Source organism: Epinephelus fuscoguttatus, linkage group LG6 (assembly GCF_011397635.1).
Source record: "Epinephelus fuscoguttatus linkage group LG6, E.fuscoguttatus.final_Chr_v1".
In the NCBI taxonomy this organism is placed as follows: domain Eukaryota; kingdom Metazoa; phylum Chordata; class Actinopteri; order Perciformes; family Serranidae; genus Epinephelus; species Epinephelus fuscoguttatus.
This window is the reverse complement of record NC_064757.1, coordinates 40,216,916-40,238,531: the sequence shown is the minus strand read 5'-3', so window position 1 is coordinate 40,238,531 and position 21,616 is coordinate 40,216,916. Positions and strand designations below refer to the sequence as shown.

The window sequence follows — 21,616 nt, the reverse complement described above, 5'->3', positions numbered from 1 at the left end:
CTGCCCCTTGCCTTGTGTCAGCTGGTATAGACTCCAGCCCCATGACCCCCAACAGGATAAGTGGTTACAAAAAATGAATACATACATATATTATAGTAAGTTGATTAAAATAATTAAAGCCATCAGATGCTCTGCAGATTTACAGATATATATTTCATTTCAGATAAAGAGGATAAAGAGGACCTGGAGAGTTAGGCGATACTTCTGTGTGAATTTGTCTTTATTAGTGACATTTTTCACGTTAAACAATTTGCAGTTGTTAATGTAAGAATATAGATTAGAGCAGCCTTGCACATCAATGCAGTTCAGTGCAAAAAAACACCAAACATGCCACCATGTGCATGCATAAGGGCTCTATATTCATGTCCTTTTGTTTTTTTGCTTGTGCTACAGTGAAGTGATATAACATATGGCAGCAACAAATTAAGCAACCTCTCATATCACACCTTGTACAAAGTGAAGTTAATTTTATTTTTATCCTTTTTTTTTTTACCCTTTTATTTACTTCAGGCGCATTAAATGCACCTATTTTTTTCTCTGTTTACATGTTCAGGTTTTCCTGCATCTGTGAACTTATCATTTAAAAACTCTTTTCTGTAAAATGAAATGAGTGCTGACGCTACAACATGATATATGTAATTTCATCTTTGGCTCAATAAAAACACTTGGGGAAAAAGCAACAAATTTATAGCAAAGACAAACGATCTTCTGCATGTATGAAAGACTTTAGTGTGCAGCTTGAAATCTATTCTATTTTTCATTTATCACATTTTTTAATCTGTGAAAGAAGTAAATTAAAGCGTTGTACAGTAAATGTGTGTGTGTGCAAAACGGTAAAACCCAAAAAATAATTATAATCTGAAGCTTAGCTAACTAACTGGTTTTGCTACTCTACCGTTCTTTCTTACTGCTTTGGATCATAGTTCCTGTCACTCCAACCTCCTGTCCCGCGTCACCTTGACAGCCTGAACGTGACGTAATCCAGTCAAACCAGGGTCTACATGTACAGTATGGACACACGGGGGTCATGTTCAAGAACACAGACGGATAAGACATAAAATATGCAGTTGATTTATTACCGTCATGTGAAAATGTTGCAGCTTTAAGAACAAGGCAGGGAGTGTGAGATAAATTAGAGGCTGACAGGCTGCTTTGTGCTTGAAGACAAGCCAGGCACCTCAAGGACATCAAAACACGAGGCTGTGTGGGCATCAGAATCACAAGTGAGGAGTCGGAGAGAAAGTGCTGTGCAGAGAGGAATCATCTGAGTATGTACTACTGCCATAGCAACTCCGGTCCATACAACAACTTTATCAAGTGATTCATGTTTTATTAACTTTGCTGCTGCCGGTCTCATTATCTTAATCTTATCTTGAATTTACTGATGATCACAGAGCTCCAAATGAATTTACAGTTCTGGATGTTTTCAGCGTACTCAAGTTTCAGAGCTGTTAAACATGGAGTCATGAGAACATAAATCAGTTATGAGATCAGCTGTTGTGATGGTGACACCTTCACGGGTCAGTGAAACCAAAAAACAAATTGTCACTTGCCAGTAATGGCATCTAGTCTAGTCAAATAATTTTATTTATATAGGCTCAAGCCTTTCCAGCAATGATAGACAGTTTTATTTTTATTTTCCCAGGGGTGGAGATATTTTATATTTGCCAGGTTTTGAAAAATGCTATTTGGAAAATGAGGTAAATTCACTCGACAGTGTCTGACAGTCATCTCTGTTTGTATTTCCACGTTAGGCTAGTGTATACTTCACAACATTTTGGAGGTTAGTGTTGTACTTTTTACTCCACTACATTTATTTGATAACATTTGTTACTTGTGTGTATATACACTCACTGGTCACTTTATTAGGTACACCTGTTCAACTGCACATCAACAAAAATAGCTAATCAGCCAATTATGTGGCAGCAACTCAGTGCATTTAGGCATGTAGACATGATGAAGACGACCTGCTGAAGTTCAAACTGAGCATCAGAATGAGGAAGAAAGGTGATTTAAGTGACTTTGAACGTAGCACGATCTACTGGGATTTTCACCACAACCATCTCTAGGGTTTACAGAGGATGGTCCCAAAAAGAGAAAATATCCAGTGAGCCAAAATGCCTTGTTGATGCCAGAGGTCAGAGGTCAGAGGAGAATGGCCAGACTGGTTCAAGATGATAGAAAGGCAACAGGAAGTCAAATAAGCACTGGTTCCAACCAAGGTCTGCAGAAGACCATCTCTGAAGCAACAACACATCCAACCTTGAAGCAGATGGGCTACAGCAGCAGAAGACCACACCAGGTGCCACTCCTGTCAGCTAACAACAGGAAACTGAGGCTACAGTTCACACAGGCTCACCAAAACTGGACAATAGAAGATTGGAAAACGTTGCCTGGTCTGATGAGTCTGGATTTCTGCTGCCACATTCAGATGGTAGGGTCAGAATTTGGCATCATGGATCCATCCTGCCTTGTATCAACGGTTCAGGCTGCTGCTGGTGGTGTAATGGTGTGGGGGAGATTTTCTTAGTACCAACTGAGCATGGTTTAAACACCACAGCCTACCTGAGTATTGTTGCTGACCGTGTCCATCCCTTTATGACCACAGTGTACCCATCTTCTGATGGCTACTTCCAGCAGGATACCGCACCATGTCACAAAGCTCACATCATCTCAAACATGACAATGAGTTCACTGTACTCCAATGGCCTCCACAGTCACCAGATCTCAGTCCAATAGAGCACCTTTGGGATGTGGTGGAACAGGAGATTCTCATCATGGATGTGCAGCCGACAAATCTGCAGCAACTGTGTGATGTCATCATGTCAATATGGACCAGAATCTCTGAGGAATGTTTCCAGCACCTTGTTGAATCTATGACACCAAGAATTAAGGATTAATCTACCTGTGAGGCGACACTACTAACCACTGCACCACTATGCTGCCCTAATGTTCTCAAATAAACAAATCCTAATCCTAATTATCATAAATAATAACATGTTTCTACCCTTATAAATGAAGTGGTCAAAATAATAGAAACACCTCTCAGTATGAAACAACACGACTCAGCACCGCAAACTGCAGCCTCCAAAATAAATGAATCATCCTGGAGGTAGGATTTATTGCAGAGCTGTTGTAGACTGTTTTAGTTTTGGTGAAAGGCATAAAAAATGGTCTGTGCATGTGTGTCTAATAAACTGACAACTGAGCACAGATTCTTAAGGATTCGATGTGATGACATAATCATTTAACTTCTCATATAAAACATCAATGAGAGGCCACATGTTCTCCCCAACATCAGAGTGTAACAGCTTCCTGTGATCAAATGAGAAATATTTCTGTGTGACAGCCTTTTTTGCCAGATGCTCAGTTTCAGTGTGACAGGCTGATGTATCCACTCATGCAACAAATTTATGTTTTCTGTTTCTTCGAGCGACCTCAGGCTGGCAGAGTGGGCAGGTGTGAAGCTGGTTACCTTTCAGAGTGAGCAAAAACTAAAGCAGACAGAAGATGGAAAGATAAACAAGCTTAAAGGGACAGTTCACCGCAAAATCAAAAATCAGTGTTTTTCATTTTACCTGTAGTGCTGTTTATCAGTGTAGGTTGTTTTGGTGTGAGTTGCTGAGTGTTGGAGATATCAGCCATCTTCTCTCTAATATAATGGAACCAGATGGCACTCAGCTTGTGGCGCTCAAAGTGCCAAAAAAAAATACTTTTGAAAAACTCAACAGCAATGTCTCTTTCCAGAAATCATGACCCAGTTACTCAAGATAATTCACAGACGTTGTTGTGAGCAGTTTCATGTACAGTAGGAACTAGAGATGTCCCGATACCATTTTCCCCCTCACAACACTGATACCTGAACTTGTGTATCGGCTGATGCCAAGCATTGTTGTAATGAAGGGAGCAGGTTAAACCCTTTTTGTAAAACATGAACATGCCATACAGAGAATAAGTGCCACAGAACTTTCTTTTATTATTCAGTTGACATTTTGCTAACAGGTAACATTACACTACTGGAAGTCAGCTCTCCTTCTCGGCTCTAAAGCTCAGCTCAGACCAAAGATTCACAACATCGTTTCAGAACGTTGCAGAGAAAAGTTGCGGCAGTGTGAACTGGCTGGTCTGAGCTAGACTCAAACTGGCTGATGGTGTCACCTGCAACTCTGATGGTCAAATCGCCAGCAGCTGGTTTTAGAACATAAAGCATGTCGGCAATCAGCTTGTAGTGAAGTCCACTGTGCCAGTGTCGGATGGGTCGCTGCTGCTGCTTGCTGTATGTGCTTATGCCCCGCCCACACTCACATTCTCTGTGACTGATTAATCGACACTGCCTTTTAATATTATTATTACTTATTTATTATGAATACAGTCCATCTGATGCTCGTTTTGTTTCTGTTTTTTTGTCATTTCATCTCTACTACACATGCAGCTGTAGCCAGTATCTCACTATCACTATCCTCATTCATATTTTAAGAAGCTACAAATTATATTCAGCCACAAAATAAACCCGAAAAGCTGGAAAAAAGAGCAGAAGTACAGAGAGTTGTTGCATAGAGATGATACACCGTCTCATCTAGTTGCATTGGTGTGAACCATCAGGTTTTTAGAAAGTTGCAGAACGGTGCATTGGAAGTAGTTGCCTGTGTCAACTCATCTTGTTACGAATCTTTGGTTTGAACAAGTTGACATGACAGCGCGTGATGTAAACATTAATGGCATCCTCCTCAGCTGAGATGTAATGTTAGTTCAGTTGTGCTAGGTGAGCTAGCAGTAGATGCATACTTCCCTCTGCGCAGTGATACGGTCAGCAGGTGTAGTTTGATGTAAAGAAAATAGTTCTTGCATGAAACTGCTCACAACCACGTCTGTGGGTTATCTTGAGTGACTGGATAATGATTTCTATAAAGAGACATTGCTGTTGAGTTTTTAAAATGTATATTTTGGCACCACAAGCTGAGTACCATCTAGTTCCATACATTGGAAAGAAGGCAGACATCTCTACGGCCGATATCTCCAACACTCTGCAACTCACACCAAAATCAATCAATCAATTTTATTTATAAAGCCCAATATCACAAATCACAATTTGCCTCACAGGGCTTTACAGCATACGACATCTCTCTGTCCTTTGGACCCTCACAGTGGATCAGGAAAAAATCCCCAAAAAAACCTTTTAATGTGGAAAAAAAAAACGGTAGAAACCTCAGGAAGAGCAACTGAGGAGGGATCCCTCTTCCAGGACGGACAGACGTGCAATAGATGTCGTACAGAACAGATCAGCATAATAAATTAACAGTAATCCACATGACACAATGAGACAGAGAGAGAGAGAGAGAGAGAGAGAGAGAGAGAGATGCAGGTAATGACAGTATCTTACAACAACATTGTTGAAAGTAATAATATTATAGTTATAGTTCTGGCTACTGTGGTACAATATGTTGAAGGTATGTATTAATATCTGGCAGTATACATGTGTGACAATAGTCATATGTGTATAATAACCACACACGTCACGCTGTCCAGGCACCGCTGTGATATGAGTTAATCTGAGAGACAGTGGAGCACAAAGGCTCCGGAGAAGAAGCCGAGTTAGTGACATCCAGAATGGCTGAGTTAGCAAGATGCAGAGAGAGAGAGAGAGAGAGAGAGAGAGAGAGAGAGAGAGAGAGAAGGTGAGAAGGTGCCCGGTGTATTATAGGGGGTCCTCTGGCAGACTAGGCCTAAGTCAGCCTAACTAGGGGCTGGTACAAGGCAAGCCTGAGCCAGCCCTAACTATAAGCTTTATCAAAGAGGAAAAACGCAGATGAAAAAATGCAGTCCATGAGGTTTGTTTTAAATGAGAATTAAAAGACAAATCTTGATCAAATATTACTACGAGGTTTCTTACGGTAGTGCTAGAGGCCAGAGCAATCTAGACTAATAAACTGCACGACAGGTAAGAGGACAAATGTGTATTTTGATTTGGGGGTGAACTGTCCCTTTAAGGAAACAACGAACCCAACAGGTGAACATATTTTTTTAGGAGTTAACCTGACAGTGCTATGAAGTAAATATGTAGTCAGTTTGTGAGGTTTATGTTTTGTTTTTGGCACAAAGTCTTTTTAAACTCCATCCTCCATAAGCTAATAGAATATTTATGGCTTTTATGCATTTCTATTTCTGTTTTTAGTTTTTACCTCATATAATGTGTGAACTTGCGAACCCCCCAAAGGGTGCCCAGCTTTTTTATTTCGCACGCACACTGCTCACACACACACATAAACAATGAAGAGTTCTTCTCATGATACACAATATTAATATTCAACCTTTCATTTAACTTACAGCAACTGCAGGTTAAACAGAGTGAGAACAGACTGACAAGCTCCCGGGAAATCAGAGGTGAGATTCAGTCATCACCTCGAGCCTTCACACTCTTCAACTGAGATAAAAATATGAAGCTGAGCAATTTTATGAGGTAAGACGAAAAACATTTTATCCATCTTGTGTTTGGTCTCATATTCCAGTCCTGGTTTATCTGTGTGATAGATGTTGTAATGCCAGTGAATTTGTTTCTTTATACACCCAATATATCATTTTTATTACACTGCATCTGACAGTGTCTTTACTTGTTTTAAAAAACATGGCACGGTGATGCAGTGGTTAGCATTGTCGCTTCACAGCAAGAGGGTTCCTGGTTCAAACCCAGGGTGGGAGCCCTTCTGTGCAGAGTTTGCATGTTCTCCCCTTGTCAGCGTGGGTTTCCTCCAGGTGCTCCAGCTTCCTCCCACAGTCCAAAGACATGCAGGTTAATTGGTGACTCTAAATTGTCCGTAGGTGTGAATGTGAGTGTGAATGGTTGTCTGTCTCTATGTGTCAGCCCTGTGATAGTCAGGTGACCTGTCCAGGGTGTACCCTGCCTCTCACCCAATGTCAGCTGGGATAGACTCCAGCCCCCGCGACCCCTAACAGGATAAGTGGTTATGGAAAATGAATGAATTAATGAAATGAATGGTTTATAAACTTTGACACTTCAGATCAACACATTATGACTCATCATATTAGTGATAATAAATTGCCAGAAAAACATTGCACGTGATTATGTGGCGGATATGTTGAAGCTTTACACTTCAACAACACTGTGGCTGACGTGGTTGGATTTAGACACAAAAACCACTTGGTTGTAGTCAGGAAAAGATCATGTTCTGGTCAAAAATACCCAGTTTTGGGGCACTGTCCATGCAGGAACAGCAGCAATATCGCTGCAAAAAACAACCGCTTTTCATTCCACTATCTCGCAGGAAACATTGCGATGTTTTGGTAGAAAAAAACTCAACTTTTCATGGCACTGTCTCAGCTGGAAACAGAAACAGGTCGCTACAAAACACCCATGTTTGGTGCCTAAAAAGCTGCTGTGAACACAGCAATGACTCACTAAATCACAACCTGTTTGTTGGTCTCTGACAGTGGTCTGCAGCTTGGCAGGCGTCTTGCCTAGGTCACATGTCATCCACCATACCCTCCATCTCCTCATGACAAAATCAACTCATACACCACGTCACTTCAAATGTGATACATATGAAACATGCAAATGTAACATATTCATGGTTTGCAGAAACGTACAATGCCAACATTTTCTTCTGGGCTGCAATAAGTCTTAGAGAGGAGGTTGTTTCGAATGGTTTCTCATTTGTTTTAGGAAAAATAAATAGAAATACATCAGAGGAATGCAAAAAAGTTTAAACAACTCAAGATGAAAGCTGATTAGTTTTATTCAGGGTAAATGCAGATGTTTACTAAATCTATTTTTGGGTGAGGAGGAGGACGCCTGGCTGCAGCTGACTTCTAGGTCAGTAAAAATGAGAAAAAGAAGCGCCATCAGTGGAAACTCTGCAGGTCTCTCTGTTTTAAACTAATTACCTGACAGTCTGCCAGCCTGACACACTCCACTCTCAGTCTGAGACTCACACATCAGTAGGGCGACCAGTGAATTTCATGCTCCACTGATTGTTTTACATATAAAGGCCATTTTCTGACATATTTTCTGCCAGGCCTGTACTATTTAATCAGACATTTGGCCTCTGTGGTAAACTGACAAAGTTAATTGCATCTCTCTTTCATACATATCACACCCGACGCAGACCACTTCCTCTTTTCAGCTCTGTGTTCTTGCAACAACTGCTGATGTTTTGTTTTCATTATGTGTGATGCTCTTGTGGCTTTCCACATTTTAATGCTCTCATAATGCGAAACTAATAAAACTTGTGACCAATATTTGGACAGTTTGTTTTTGTTTCTTAAAGGTCGAGTGTGTAAAATTTAGGGGGGTTTAATGGCATCTAGTGGAGAGGCTTGAACGTTGACACCAGCTGAAACTTCATCCGGTAAGATTTCCTTAAGTATTTATTGTTCAGGAGGTTTTTACCAGAAGGCAAATTATCTGCAGAGGTCTCTTCCTCTCCAAAACAAACAGACCCCGTGATTTAAAACGCTAAAACAGAGTAAAGCAGTTTTGCGTTACGAGTCAGTGTTTTTCTGATGCTGCTCATTGCAGATACAGGTACAGGTACAAATAAGTGAAAATATTCACATTTCTAATTTTATCTAAAATGTTTCTCCATATATATTAGATTTTTCATATTTGAGATTTTACCAATTTTTTTTTTTTTACCATTTTTTTGTGTATATATTTCAAAGCAAGATTCATCTGAACATGAAACATAAAATACATAATGTCTAAAGATAAAACATTTATAGATAAAAAACATTTCTTTCCTTAGTCTTTTCCCAAAAATGAACGATGACTTCACGCAATCCACGACTTAATGCCATTGAAAATTTATTGTGATATCTGATAGTTTACATTAGAGTGAAAACAGACATGTGACATGGCTTTACTAAGACAGAATGCAAAGCAATGTAGTCAAATAAAAAGCATATAATATTTGTTTTTAAATTTAGGAAAAAAAATAATAATAAAACAGGCACGACATATAGCCATTATAAATACAACATGCTTTAGACCTTAAACTGTAGTTTAACAGTCCTAAGAAAAGAACTTGTACAGTCTTTTCCCCTGTATACCCATCCTGCCTTTGATTAACATCCTTTCAGGTTTTCAGAAAGTAACAGAGCTCAAAAAGTAGGTAGCCAGTGTCACAATAAAAACAAAAATAACAATAAAAAGTAAACAGTTTTTTCTTTTCAGCAGCAAATATCTACATTTTTTCTTCCAGGCTGCTTTGACGCTGTTAAGTTCAGAGAATCAAAACATTCTACAGAAACACAATGTCATACGCGACAGGATTTCTCCACTTTAATTTTGGTATAGCAGTTAAAATCTCCAGGAGTCGCTCGACCCCTGGCTTCCTTCCTGCCCACTGACACATGACACTGATGCATTCGATAGAACCTGGTTCTTATTTGGTACAACACCGGCGGTGACACTGGCAACTGCTTTTTGTTGATTCGAGTTAGACTGACTGATCGAAGGGAGAGTATAGAGGCTCTGCAAGCGACCACTGCTGACGCCAACGTGGAGGTCCTTTGGAGGAACTGGCTGTGTGCATGTAACCAGTAACAAGTCTGTCTACTGTCGGTCCATTCATTAATGATTTAAGCTGATGTGAATGGCCTGGTACCACATTGTTTTGTTTCCAAATTTAGCTACCAGTGCCTTTTTCTTTGCTCCATAAGTCTTTTTAGTTTTAACTTGGTAAACTTTACCAAAACGGCTGTGTTTCAACATTTTCAGTCAGATATGTTCATCATATCGGACAGTGAAAGCTGGCTGACCAGATAAAAACTGCATCCCAATTCAGAGGCTGCAACCTCTGTGAAGCATGCAGCCCTTGAAAGTGTGTCCTTCAGAGGAACTGAAGGCCAGTGTAGCCTCAGGGACATAAAACCAATGATGCATTCAGGCGCTCCTCGTCTACTCCTCAAGTCAATTGAAAATTGACAAAATAAGCACAACACAGGGTCCATTCTGCAGCTGTTCTGGAGCTTTCATTGGATCACACAATCTTCTTCAGCAGATAGAGCTGCCCAGAGGAGTTACAGATGTTCAAATTTTCATTCCTCTGAGCACTTTACAGACTTCTGTGGCCCTGATCAGACAGTGTGCATCGTGCAACCTGTAAAACACGAAGCACACCGGACTGCCCTAATCAGACAGGACACTTTTTGCAGTGTGCTGCCTCTTTTTTTTAATATTGCTGCTACCGAATCACCTCTCCTTAGCTTAACTGCTATGGTGACGTAAACTCGCAGATCTGTATCTTAAAATCCGCATAAAAAATGGACAGGCAGAGGATGCTCAGGGACTGGACACTGTTACATGTTAGAAAGTAGCTGAGGCTACAATTTGTTCAGGTATTTTTTTACAGCTTGCCTAGGGCAAAGACGACAGTAAGGTAATGTTAGCTTAACCATATGCTACCGCTTGTTGCCATCTTCACCACAGAAGGCCCGTCTCTGAGTTATTCAACCCTAGGCATTCAAAGCGAGCCCCCAAAAAGGCAAAGCGCCTGGAGCAGAAAATTATGAGGCGCTCAGCAACGCAAAAGCAGCGGGCTAAACGTCTCACTATTATTGCAAACAATTACAAAGACTCACCCCAGGTTGCTAAAACGTGCTCTGTCTGATCGGGGACCAAGCCAGACGAGTGCTCAGACAAACTGTATATTTGAACATCTACACATCAAACGCTCCATAACAGCTACCCAATGGACCTTGTGTTGGATTATTCCAACAACTGCTGCTTCCAAGGTCAAGAATGAACTTTCAGTCTCAGTAGTTTTCAAGTTTATCACCAGGAAATGGCTGACAAAATGGTGAATACCAAGTTGTAAACTCAGGTCATGAAATGTAGCCGGTTAACCAGCACTGATGACCACAGGAACACAAATAACAATGAGTTCATGTTGTACTTCCCAACTTTACGAACTGACAAAGATCGCTTGAATGCATCATAAAAGAGTAACGAAACACCAGGCTGAGAAGTTTTGTCTTCTCCTCTCCAGCATCACTGATGGTTGTAGTCCGTAATGTGCTCAGTTGCACCTGTAACCACACCCACCAGTGATGTCATGGGGTACTAACACACCCTGGAGTTCACTTCTACATCACTGCAGCCAGGTTAGTGAACAACAAGACTTTCAGCTGCTGAGCTGCTCTTTAACAATGAATGTGCAGTTGAACTTGCTGCATTTGAAGGTTTAAAACAGAACAGACCTTGTTTGACCTGTAAAGAGTGTAGAAATGCAAACTTCAAGGGATGCAGCGACTTAGCCCAGGAAGCTAACATTATCAAAACAATCAGTCACATAGATTCAGGGAAGTAACAGTTCATTTTCGGTCAAAACCAGCACAGAAATTCAAAAGTTCTCAGGAAATACAATCAGATATTCACAACCAGTGTTGCAAAAAAAGCTAAGGACCTCCAATATGGCCGCCAGAGGGTTTGTTTCATCACCTGAAATCCCTCTACACAGGAGACACTGACTGTGGTGGCGAAAGGGTCTTGGTAAAGGCTCTCCCTGCGACATGGTGGGAGATTCCAGCTCGCCCTCAACGTCTACATGGCTCAGCAGAGACCTAAACATCGGCCCTCTAACGGGCTCTCACCACACAAGCTAAATAAACAAGCTAACAGAAAAAAAAAAAAACAGGGATAAATCACTTCCAAACAAACTAACCTGGCTCTCGACCTCACAGATCACCGGGAGAGAAACCAAACAGCTGCGAAAGAAAAAAAAAAAAAATTCCAACAGGACAAATAAAAACACTTCCAAACCAAAAAAAGAGGAGAAACAAAAAGAGAAATAAACTGTCTGAGGAAAAGAAACTAAACATTCACTTTTGTGTGCAGGCGTGCATGTGGGCTAATACACATGCATGCACACACACGCACACACTCACACCCAAACACACACACATACAGACGCACACAGCCAGAGGTACAGTGAACAAAAGTGCTTCAAGTTGGGGAAGTAAAAGAACTAACCCAGTAGAAATACGTATAAAACCTTAAATATGTTACTTTATGTACAAAAACTGTAACACGGGCCAATATCTCAGCTGTTTATGTCTTTATATTTTCAAGTAGGTATCACTGCTAACTATTAAGGGTTTGCATTGTCAACGTTTTTAGGATAAAAGGTCGTGTGATCTGACTGACCTTGCCGGCAAAGTAATCAATCACTGCTGATTTTTTTTTTTCTTTTAAATCTCTCCCATCCTGCCCTGCCCAACCTCCACCTCAACCTGCTGCCATCTTGTTTTATCCTTCCAATAAAAAATCAAACAACAAGCCCTGGGCATCCTGCATACTCCGATCCTCCTCCTCTATGCTTCACTCTGAGAAATAATATACTGAATATCTGTTTTTGCACCTCTAAATCTTAACGTAGAAAATATAAGTGTGTATGTATACCAAGTCTCTGTTGTCCAAAAACAAAACAAAACAGGGAAGAGCTCTATGAGGATTTTGGTGTTGTTGTTTTTTTGAGGGCCACTTTGAACCAGAAGGGGGGGAAGACACATCGGTTCACACAAAGGTTTTCGGAGTTATGCACTGCACAACAGAAAATAAGAGGGGAGGCTGATCATGTTTTGAAGAGGCACAAGATTCATACGGCTTAGAGGCAAATCACAAAGAGAAGAATCACACACTCTAAGAAGGAGAGACGGATAAGCATTTAAAGTGCAAAAGACCTACAAGAGCGGGAAGGAAACGACGGGATTTCTACGATAGCAGCAAAGAATCATCGGAAACTACACTTTTCTCAAGCGGAGAGGAAAAGCAGAATTTGTCGATGTAATTCAAATCAAATGATCCAGAAGCGTCTTTACAGTCTTAACGGAGACAGCGTAAACCCCTCAAACTGTCCAGGTCGAACTTTCTTTCCGTCTCCAACAATCTGTCTGTGAGAAGGCCATTAAATGAAAAAAACAAACAAACAAACAAACAAAAAACAGACGAGAGCGAACAAAGTTTTTGCCTCTAAACTGAGATGAACCAAAGGCCTCTGCAAAGTGCAAACGAAGTAGCATCGTTCAAGTATGTCACTGTGTAATGCGTGACCACACACACACACACAATGCATATACACACACGGTCATATGCATATATACATATGTGCATGACAGCAAATATATATTCAGAATCCATGTTCCAATATCTACGTACTACGAACATTTTCATAGTATTTATGGATATGTCATCATAGTATGTGTGTATATATATTCATATGCAGTTGTGTCTCTTATTGTTTCATTACTAGACAATGGAATAATACAGTCTGCCCTAATGCTTTATGACATGTGGCCACTGATGTCAGGTTCCCAGTCTAGAAAGTATTTCTGCTTCTTCTCATGTCTTTTTCACTTGTGGTACTGCTGCAAAATGGGACCAGCCACAATCGCACTTAGCCAAACACTACAAATATTTATATATCTATATATTTATATATTTATATATATATATATATATGTATATATATCCATTTATATCCAACAAATAGGTGCTGCTTCCAATGTTTTTTGGGTGCTGAAAAGTACCAGAAAAGGGGGGAAATTAAGAAAATTCGTAAGAAAAAAAAAAAGATTAAAACAGAAAAAAATATCAGGAATAAAATCCCACACTACTGCAATCCCATCCTTTGCCATTTTTTTTTTTTAAAAAGCAAGATGCTGCTACATATTTGTAACTACAATAAACTCCCTTTCCCCTCCGCTCCTCACCTGTCCCTGATTGCTCATTTGGACATTAGCAAAGAAAAGCATGCTCAGCTAAAGGCAGAGATACAACAAGCCAAAAAATAAAAAAACAACTAAAACAAAACATGACAGACTTGACAGGGAAATAAAATGCTAACCAGTAACATCCATCTGCCATCAAACCAAAACCTTACCAAACCCAGAAGTTAAAACTAGAGCAAATAACATTAAAATAATTATCATCCGTCTCGCTGGGCGGGCGAAATAAAGAAAACAAAGATGTCCCCTCAGTGAAGTCTATCTCCGTTCGCATAGTGGTCGCCATTATCACCACAATCACTTGTAAGCGTGGTTCGGTGGGGGGGAAGGGGGTGAGAGTGAGCGGGTGGGAGGGTCAAACCCAAAAAGGTCCGGCACTGCGAAGGAGAACACACAATCTTTAAAGTAACGACTCCTGTGACGTGATTTTTCAACAGTTGCTCCACTTCCTCGTCGTCAGGTTTATTTTATTTTTTTTTAAATGTCATTTGTTCTGTTCAGTTTCACGATGAGCAGGTGGCTGTGTGTGCACGTGGAGGAGGCGAGGGGGTGGAGGTTCGTGGAGGTTGTTTTTTTGTAAAGGGGGTTCGGGAGGGGGGGCAGGGTGGTCAATGGTCGTCGCTCCACGCAGTTCAATAAAGAGCATTCCAAGGTCAGAGAAAGAAAAGAGGAGCGTCACTCCCATCCGTTGTCCTTGATCATGTGAGCCAGCTCGATGATGAACTTTCCCTCTTTGTACTTTTGACTGCTCTCAAACGCGTGTTCCTGGTAAAAATAAAAACAGAAAAAAGAGAAAAACTTTAGTGACAAGCAGCGGTGGACTATACATTTACTCAAGTAGTGTACTTGAAGAAGTATTTCACCACTGGAAAGATTGTCCTTTAATAAAACTGGGCTGTCTATGAAGTAGAGAGACGCAAATACTTTTGAAATTGGTGCTACATGACCAGAGAAAACAGAGATAAAGTGCTGTGGCATTCCCTTTGCCCAAGAGCTAAAAAAAACCCTACAACTCCCAGAATGCACTGCGCTGCACTGGACCAATAAACACTCCTGCTGGTTGGTGATGTAATGCAAGCTCGTCTGTTTGCCATAATGGCTGCCGGCTAACAAACAATCTCGTATTACAGTTTAACGGTAAGCTAAAACAAAAGGCAATGACAGGCAATACAGTGACAGAATTTTGGTTCAAATTTGATCAGAACTGCTTAAATTTACTGTTTGAGCTCCATTTTTTTCAACCACCGCTATTACAGCTAAACAGTGCACTAAAATATATTTCTAAAAATATTTTAGGCCAGAAATAGGCAATATAGTCACATAATCTTGGTTTATATTCGATCACTCCTGCCTAACTTTTGATCTGAGTTTGGTCTGAGAGAGACAGAGAGGTGCAGGTCTATCTCTTGAGCCACTTCCATACTCTTTGTGCTCACGGTGGCGGCATGGACCGGGGCAAAACGAAAATGGGGAAGTACATTAAGGCACTGGTTCAAAATGGGGAAGTTTACCTCAGTTTATTTACACATACTACCTGCAGAGTTGTTATTTTATTACCTCCATAAGCAGGCTATGCTATGTTTTGGCTGGGCGTCAGTAGCTTGCACGAAATGCATCCTTTTACTACTGGCATGGCTCCTCAGCTTTCTTAGCCTATACAGCACACACTGAGGAAATAACTGCTTCAGTTGACTACATTACCGTCAACACTGGCCGGACATCAACACAAAAGGTGGCGAATTGTTCCTTTAAGGTCATAACAGTATTTAAGATGACAAATATTATAAAGAATGCAGTACAATTTTATCATCATGGCCACATTGTGGATTTAATCTCCAACTAGTGTATCCAACTCTTTTTTCAGTTGGCCATTTTGATTTCAGGAAAAAATTTAAGACTACAAAATACAGTCATTTAGCCATGTATGCCAGTAAAAATAATCTAATAATTTGAGAGACGCTATAATCACTTAAAATTCTATACAAAGGCGATTTAATGTGTCAAACAGGGTTATGCCCATTGTAGCATTTTCAGATGAATTTGATGAAAAACAACAAAAATCTTAACTCAAGGTCCTCTTAAGGCTTTTTCTGGCACTTTCAACCCCTCAGTTGTTAATTTCCCCTTTTACACTGTTAAAGGCGGAAATATCGCGCCATTATGCCGCCTGGCTGTTTTGTAAATAAGATACGATTGCGAAATTGGGGGAAAGAGTGGTCTCGCCGATTATCTGCCACAGGAGGAAGTAACAGAGCTAAAACGGTGTCTGTATAAACAGGACAGCCATGGGCAGGATGACGTTTCAACGACGTGCTGTGCATGCAACCCAACGCGGGAGATTTAAAAGGCAGCAAATAGCAGTTAGCAGCTAACTCAAGCAAGAAAAAAAACAGCCAAAAATGTCTGCAGATTGGAAAAAACAATGAGATTCAGGAGCTCCTTACCCTCCGAGCAGAGGATGAGATTAGCTGCTATATAACAGGGACTGTGAATGATTGTTATTGCCATGTTATGTCATTGTTTTTGTTTATAAAGTGCTGGTGATGCGTATGTTATGTCACACCAGAGGCCAACGCTGATGCTGCTATCATTTGCATCTGTGTATAAAATGGAAAGAGGAGACTTCATCGCAGCCCTTCAGCGCAATCTCTGTGTAAAAAGGGCTAATAAGAGAAATCTCCCTTGGCCCCATATACAGCATTTTGTTGTGTATTTCAGTCTTGTAATGAATGATCTCCATGACAACTGAGCAAATGAGATGTGGTTGAAAGCTCCTGTAATTGAATCCTAAGTTTAGATTATTTTTGTCAAACCGCTGTTTCGAAAGTAACTATTAATTTCACTGATTTCTGCGTCATTTCTCCCACATAGAAAAACGCTGTGAAATGTGTCTGTGGTCTTGAAAAAGTGTTTTAGATGCTTTTATGTAAATTATGGAGAAAACTCGAAAATGCATTTATTTTAACACTGCAGAGGAGGCACACATCATGTAATAAAGTATGTAATAACCCAGCAGTGAATTTGATTTCGAGTCAAATAGGCAAAAAGACAAATATACATTTATTCATCTGGCCTCATTATCTGAGAGAAACAGGAAGTTTAGAGCTGCAGAGGAAAACAAAAAGCGCTTTTTAAGAACTGCAAATGAAGCTTTCCTCCAGTGACCAAATCACCTCCTTTCAAATATCTCAACTTCCTGTCTGACAACACATCTCCCGAAGTGCTGTATGATTTCCGGCATATATCCCGGTCCTGCTGGGCTTCAGGAGAATCAGGATGTTGTCGTGGGTCTGTGTCTTTGATTATTTGCTCAGCTCTGCTTTGCCTTGTAAACCAGCTCTGCTCTGCTTTGCTTGCGGGGGCCTTTCAGAGACTCTCTAATTGTTTTTGTCACTGAAGGAGCGCCTTTAAGTGAGTCCCTGTCTCATACTTTGTTCAGTTATTTTACACCCTTCTATAGTCTTTTCAGACAATTACTGGGACAAGCCTCTTCAAAATGGCCTGACATTTAATCACTGTAGACTCTCAGAGGTACCAGTCTGGCTGTCTGCAGCCAACCTTTCGGCACTGTAATTATCTCGCGCTCTAGGAGACCACAGAGTGCTCAATCTCTGAGCCTAAATACAACCCTGAGCAAAAAAAAACTGTCACCATGGCTTTAAGAAGCAATGCTTTAATGAGAGCAACCTTGTTCCTTTGACCTGTAATAGCATCATTTGTCCCCTTGCAAAGCCAAGAAACCACATCGTGGTGCAACAACAGAGCAGCTGGCGTTAAGTGGTGCATCAAGAAGCATTAAGAGGGGAGAGTTAAAGGCCTTGGGTGAAAGTTTAAGGGGACTTACATATTTCCAGCCCAGGGTGGTTTTACAGTTTTCACAGTAGATATCAGCCACAGCATGTAAACCTGTGAGGAGTACCCGCTCCTCAGCTGGCCCGCAGCCGACATTCACCCTGCAGGGAAGACAGGAAGTGGAGAAAAGGTCACGGAGGTCAGGCAGAGAAGAAGAAGAGGAGCTAAAATTTTTCACTTAAAGGTCCAGTGTGTAAAATTTAGGGAGATTTAGTGGAATCTAGTGGTGAGGACTGCAGATTGCAACCAGCTGAAATAAAAGTCACGTGGACTGGTTGGAATTCCTACAGTGTTCACTGTTCAGGAGGTTTTTAGCGGGAGCCGAATTATCCGCAGAGGTTTCCTCGAGTCCAAAACAAACAGACCCAGTGATTAAAGCCGGTAAAAACTCTGATTAAAGCAGTTTCACGTTACACATGAGGGTTTCTCTGGTGCCGTTTAGCATGTCGGACAAGGGCTGTTAGCCTAGCACCAGCTAATGTGTGCTCACGTTTTCTCTTTGACAACTTAATATCCAGATGTTGGGGAGGTTATTACTGACAGCTGAATTATCCACAGGGGTCGCTTCCTCTCCAGAACAAACAGACCCAGTGTTTTTCTGATGCTGCTCATCATGAAGGGGCTTCTACAGTGGCTGACACGAAACCGCAAAAACGCTAATGGCCCTATCTATCTTGGTTTTTCTGTTCTGGGTTTCTGTAAAAACATAGCAGTGCAACATGGTTTAAGGTAGAAGCAGTACACAAGTATTCAAAGTACAAATACACATTGTGAGGCACAGTCCCTGTCGAAGTGTACTTGGTATATGTTAATTATCAAAAAATTGGGGGGGAAAATGAAATAAATCTCCCAAAATTGAAGATACAATAAGAGAAGACATTCATATTTCCAATTTTATCTCACTTATTCTCCATATATGAGATATTATGTTTTTCATATATGACATTTTATCAATTTGGGGTTTTTTGTTTTACACTTTAAACTGTTAAAGAAATTCCAGGTGTCAAAAATACATTGCCATAAAGCTTAAAAAAAAACTGCTTAGACCTCCTAAAAGATGACATTTTTGAGATAATGTTTTATCTGACAACAGTGACATTTTCAGAGCTTATCTTATCTTTCATATCTTCACATAACTGTAAAGAAGGAAAGTATGAAAGTCTCACAAAATGGAAATACGACATTGCCAATACTTTAAAACTGTACTTAAATACAGAACTAAATAAATAAACAGAATTAAAGGAAATGCCACGGACAAATAAATCATTTTATGTAACTGAGCTACATGAAGACATTTGCAAAACTCTCATTTTTCCACCAAATGTATCTGTTCTCAGGCTACGTGTCTTTTTACCAGCAAGGCACCAAAAACATTGTTAAGTGGATTTCGCATCGGGCATGATTGGAATGATTTATTTGGACTCCAGCGCCTGTAGAGTGCTTCTTTCACTCAGTTCATTCTGGCAGGTAGGAACAATGTAATTCAGAGTCGGGTGGCACAAAGCAGTTGCAGTGTGACACCTGAAAATGTCTCAGACCTCCGACGGGGGTGAGAAACTTCTGTGTGGTTCATGAAGAGTGAGAGCCAATGCCCAGGAACCGACCAAGCGAGAAATAAACGACTAAAAGTGGCTCATGGGTTTAAAGAGATGGATGTTAACCAGCAGCTGCTGTAGCATCGACTGACATGAATGTTTTTTGGATGTCTAGGTTCCATGTAACCATCGTTTCAACAGCATTTCAAGGACCTGAGTCACTTTAAAATATAGTCATTTTCATGCTTTTAAAACATTTATATTTAACACAGATTCAGCCCAGTTTTAACATAAATGTCTCGGCCATTTTTGACCTGCAAATCACGACATCGATGCTTACTGGGTACAGTTGGCAGAGACTGGAATCAGACTGGTTTTGATTCCCTGTGTTGCTACAAATCTTTGCTGCCTCCTCTGCTTTCACACTGGCAATTAAGTACTTAATTAAAAGTGTTTCAAGGTAACCAAGATATTCTACCCAGCTCCACTTAAAAGAGGTGGTCCAATTCTGAAACTATGCACATTGTGGCTGCAGCAGTGCACTAATACGATGTCTCATGGGTGTTTGGACAAAGAGGCAAGTCAGTTGGATGCAATATTTTTTCCGAGGGTATAAGAAGTCGAGATATTGTAGACTACAAACCCACTGCCATATCATGAAGTCAAATACCTTATATTATATATTACATCCATGGATTGCTCAGTACACCCTGGGTGCATGTCTAATAATACTATCCAAGTGCCAAAGAATAATCTATACATTATTTATTACGCTCATGGTATTCCACTCATTATTTCGTTTGCTGATGGGTGAATGACAAATTATTCCACCGTGTATAACCTCTGGGATCAGTGCTGTTTCGCACACAGCAACACAGCCTCTGATTTGTCAACAGGCTTCCGCTAAGGGCTTATTTGTTCTAAATGCTAGAGATGGAGATGTACAGGGACTTAAGTTCGTACTCTGCGCTATTATGTCTGTATTTGCGCACGTTCTCTGAGAGCGAAATGGGGCAGTACCACCGGTGATCGTGGAGGCAGTGTAGCATAGTTCAAGTGAGATATGACCGTAGGAAACAACGAAGAAATTTAAATAATGACAGAACAAATTGTTAATATATGCTACAATAATATATAGTGAAAATAGAGCACAGAATTTTCCTTCCACGTGTCAAGATATATATACTGGCTGCACAGACCACCGCTGTTTTCAATGCTGCCTCCGTTTAAAGGTACAATATTACAACGTCCTCCACTGTTGCCTTGTGTGTTGTGTGAAACTGTTGACTCTGCCCTCTAGTGCCATCTATTGGCTGTATCTATGCTAACGTAAAGGACACATGTCAGTATGTTTGAAACGGACGTATCTATTTTCTTACGTAAAGGGAGTTTAAATTAGCCTTAATGGCTAAGGAAAACAACTCCTTTTAACATGGATATATATAGATAAATACTCATAAAAGAAATTCATTGTGGCATTTATTTGTTTTTTTTAAAACACAGGTGATTCATGCTAGATTACAAAATGTCTGAAAGGCATCTGATCACACCAGAGCACAAAGCTACAACAGTGATAAAGCGGAGGCCATTTAAAGAGGACCACAGCATTTCAGAGATACTCTAAAATTGGTTAATAGGGTATTTTGATGTTGTATACGACATCGACGACCTTAGAGGGTTTAGAATTTATCAATAAATTACATGGCATCTGATTGGTGCATAGACTTGCGTACTCCCTGATATCTAATCCAGTATTTTAGGCAGTGTCAAAGGCATTGCCCACACTGGTGTTTATATCGGAACAACTCTAATTACAGGGTATATGCAGGAATCCTGAGGTTAATTTCAATACCTTTTTAAGACTTTTTTAAGACTTTCCAAAAAAAAACTTAAGACCTCATCGCCACTTCAAGCTGTCGTTAGCAGCAACACATCTTTAACTTACTAAACAGTTGTAGTTTGCAAGTAAATCTATGGAGCACAAACATACAACAGAACTCAGATAAGATGAGAAGGATTTTTTATTGTCTTTTGCTCCTCTGTTTGGCTTCTGGACGTACGCCGTCGCGTGATGTCGCACAGGTACGCGCATGGCCCCGAGTGGCAGTCCGAGTGTGCCTACTTACACATCATTGTTTGAAATAGTCGCGAGTAGGAAAATTAATTATACATTCATGGATACTTTTTGTTAAAGCTTGAATGCCAAGAAAATGTAATACTTCATAAAATCGCGATTAAGACTTTTTAATACTTTTTAAGGGCCTTAATTTTCCGACATTTGACTTATCAACTTTCAATACTTTTTAAGACCCCACGGACACCCTGAATTAGAGGAGGGGTGGTGTATTTACTTTTTATTCTATTTCATTTACTTTTTTACTCATATTAATCCTTTTTCTCCAAATTTGGAGTAACCTATTAATGAAGTATCTTTGAGCAAGACACCAAACCTCAAACTGCTCCCTACATGGGTGTATATATGGGGATTT

The 21,616-nt window shown here is 40.3% G+C and overlaps 2 protein-coding genes across 3 annotated transcripts in view; one reads left to right on the top strand and one right to left on the bottom strand.

Moving 5' to 3' along the window:
• LOC125890118 (STAM-binding protein-like A) overlaps nucleotides 1–11,648 on the top strand; it is a 102,556-nt gene extending 90,908 nt beyond the window's left edge. The window contains exon 8 of the mRNA XM_049578599.1: nucleotides 10,591–11,648. Coding sequence (XP_049434556.1) covers nucleotides 10,591–10,818 — 228 coding nt within the window. The 3' untranslated portion in view covers nucleotides 10,819–11,648. The remainder of the gene's footprint in view (nucleotides 1–10,590) is intronic.
• Nucleotides 11,649–11,787: 139 nt separating this feature from the next.
• Nucleotides 11,788–21,616, bottom strand: part of ypel1 (yippee-like 1) — a 48,273-nt gene continuing 38,444 nt past the window's right edge. For both annotated transcript variants that reach the window (XM_049578653.1, XM_049578652.1), the window contains exons 4-5: nucleotides 17,585–17,693; nucleotides 11,788–14,505 (exon numbers count right to left, since the gene is read on the bottom strand). In XM_049578653.1, the coding sequence (XP_049434610.1) occupies nucleotides 14,416–14,505; nucleotides 17,585–17,693 (199 nt within the window). In that variant the 3' untranslated portion in view covers nucleotides 11,788–14,415. The remainder of the gene's footprint in view (nucleotides 14,506–17,584; nucleotides 17,694–21,616) is intronic.